Consider the following 899-nt stretch of genomic DNA (forward strand, 5'->3'; position numbering starts at 1 on the left):
TGCCATGCTTTCTAATAATATTGCCTAAGGGAAGCATGTATAATGTGAATAATATTGGTCCTGGCACAGAACCATGAGGAACGCCATAGCTTACCTTGGAATATATCGAAGAATTGTTGTTTACATGGACAAACTGGAATCTGTCTGACAGATAGATTCAAACCAATCTAGTGCAGTTCCTGTAATCTTGATCACTCTTTAAAGTCTCTGTAGTAGAATACTGTGATCAATAGTGTCAAATGCAACACTGAGATCGAGCAGGACAAGTATAGAGACAAGTCCATCGTCTGATGCCATGAGGAGATCATTGGTAACTTCAACCAGAGCCGTTTCTGTACTACGATGAGCTCTAAAACCTACTGAAACTCTTCAAACAAACCATTCCTGTTTAAATGATCAACCAACTGACTGACAACAACCCTTTCTAAAACTTTAGAATTCTGTGATCGATCTCATGGTCATCTTAAGAATAACGTGAACATGTTCTTATCCTTACAATCCACACCTGTCTTGATTAAGCCGCGTCTTTATATCTTGGCTCAGCAAACGTGCAACTGATTAATCCAAGAAAGCACCAACAAGGTTTGGTCAAGCCGTGTGTCAATCATTGTACATTCATCTAGATTTAAACCAGTTGTAAATGTGACAAAATGTTGGTTCCCTGTTGTTCTTTTTTTCTTCAAGTATGTGTGGATTTTGATGATTAGAGAAGAAACAAATGAAGACTTGTGTCCCTGAACAGGATGATTTCCAGCGTGAAGATGAAGACTGGATTCATCTTCCTCTGCTTCATTGTTGGTGAGTGCAAATGATCATTGAAAACACAACAAATAAAAAATAACTAAAAATCTGCAACAAAAACAACAACAACATGATGATATAATATATTATAATATATG

The 899-nt window shown here is 36.9% G+C and overlaps 1 protein-coding gene across 1 annotated transcript in view; it reads left to right on the top strand.

Annotated features, from left to right (window-relative positions):
• The first annotated feature begins 743 nt into the window (after positions 1–743).
• LOC125020352 (glutamate receptor ionotropic, kainate 5-like) overlaps positions 744–899 on the top strand; it is a 21,810-nt gene continuing 21,654 nt past the window's right edge. The window contains exon 1 of the mRNA XM_047605671.1: positions 744–798. Within this exon, the coding sequence (XP_047461627.1) occupies positions 744–798 (55 nt within the window). The remainder of the gene's footprint in view (positions 799–899) is intronic.

Source organism: Mugil cephalus, chromosome 14 (assembly GCF_022458985.1).
Source record: "Mugil cephalus isolate CIBA_MC_2020 chromosome 14, CIBA_Mcephalus_1.1, whole genome shotgun sequence".
NCBI classification, from domain to species: Eukaryota; Metazoa; Chordata; class Actinopteri; order Mugiliformes; family Mugilidae; genus Mugil; species Mugil cephalus.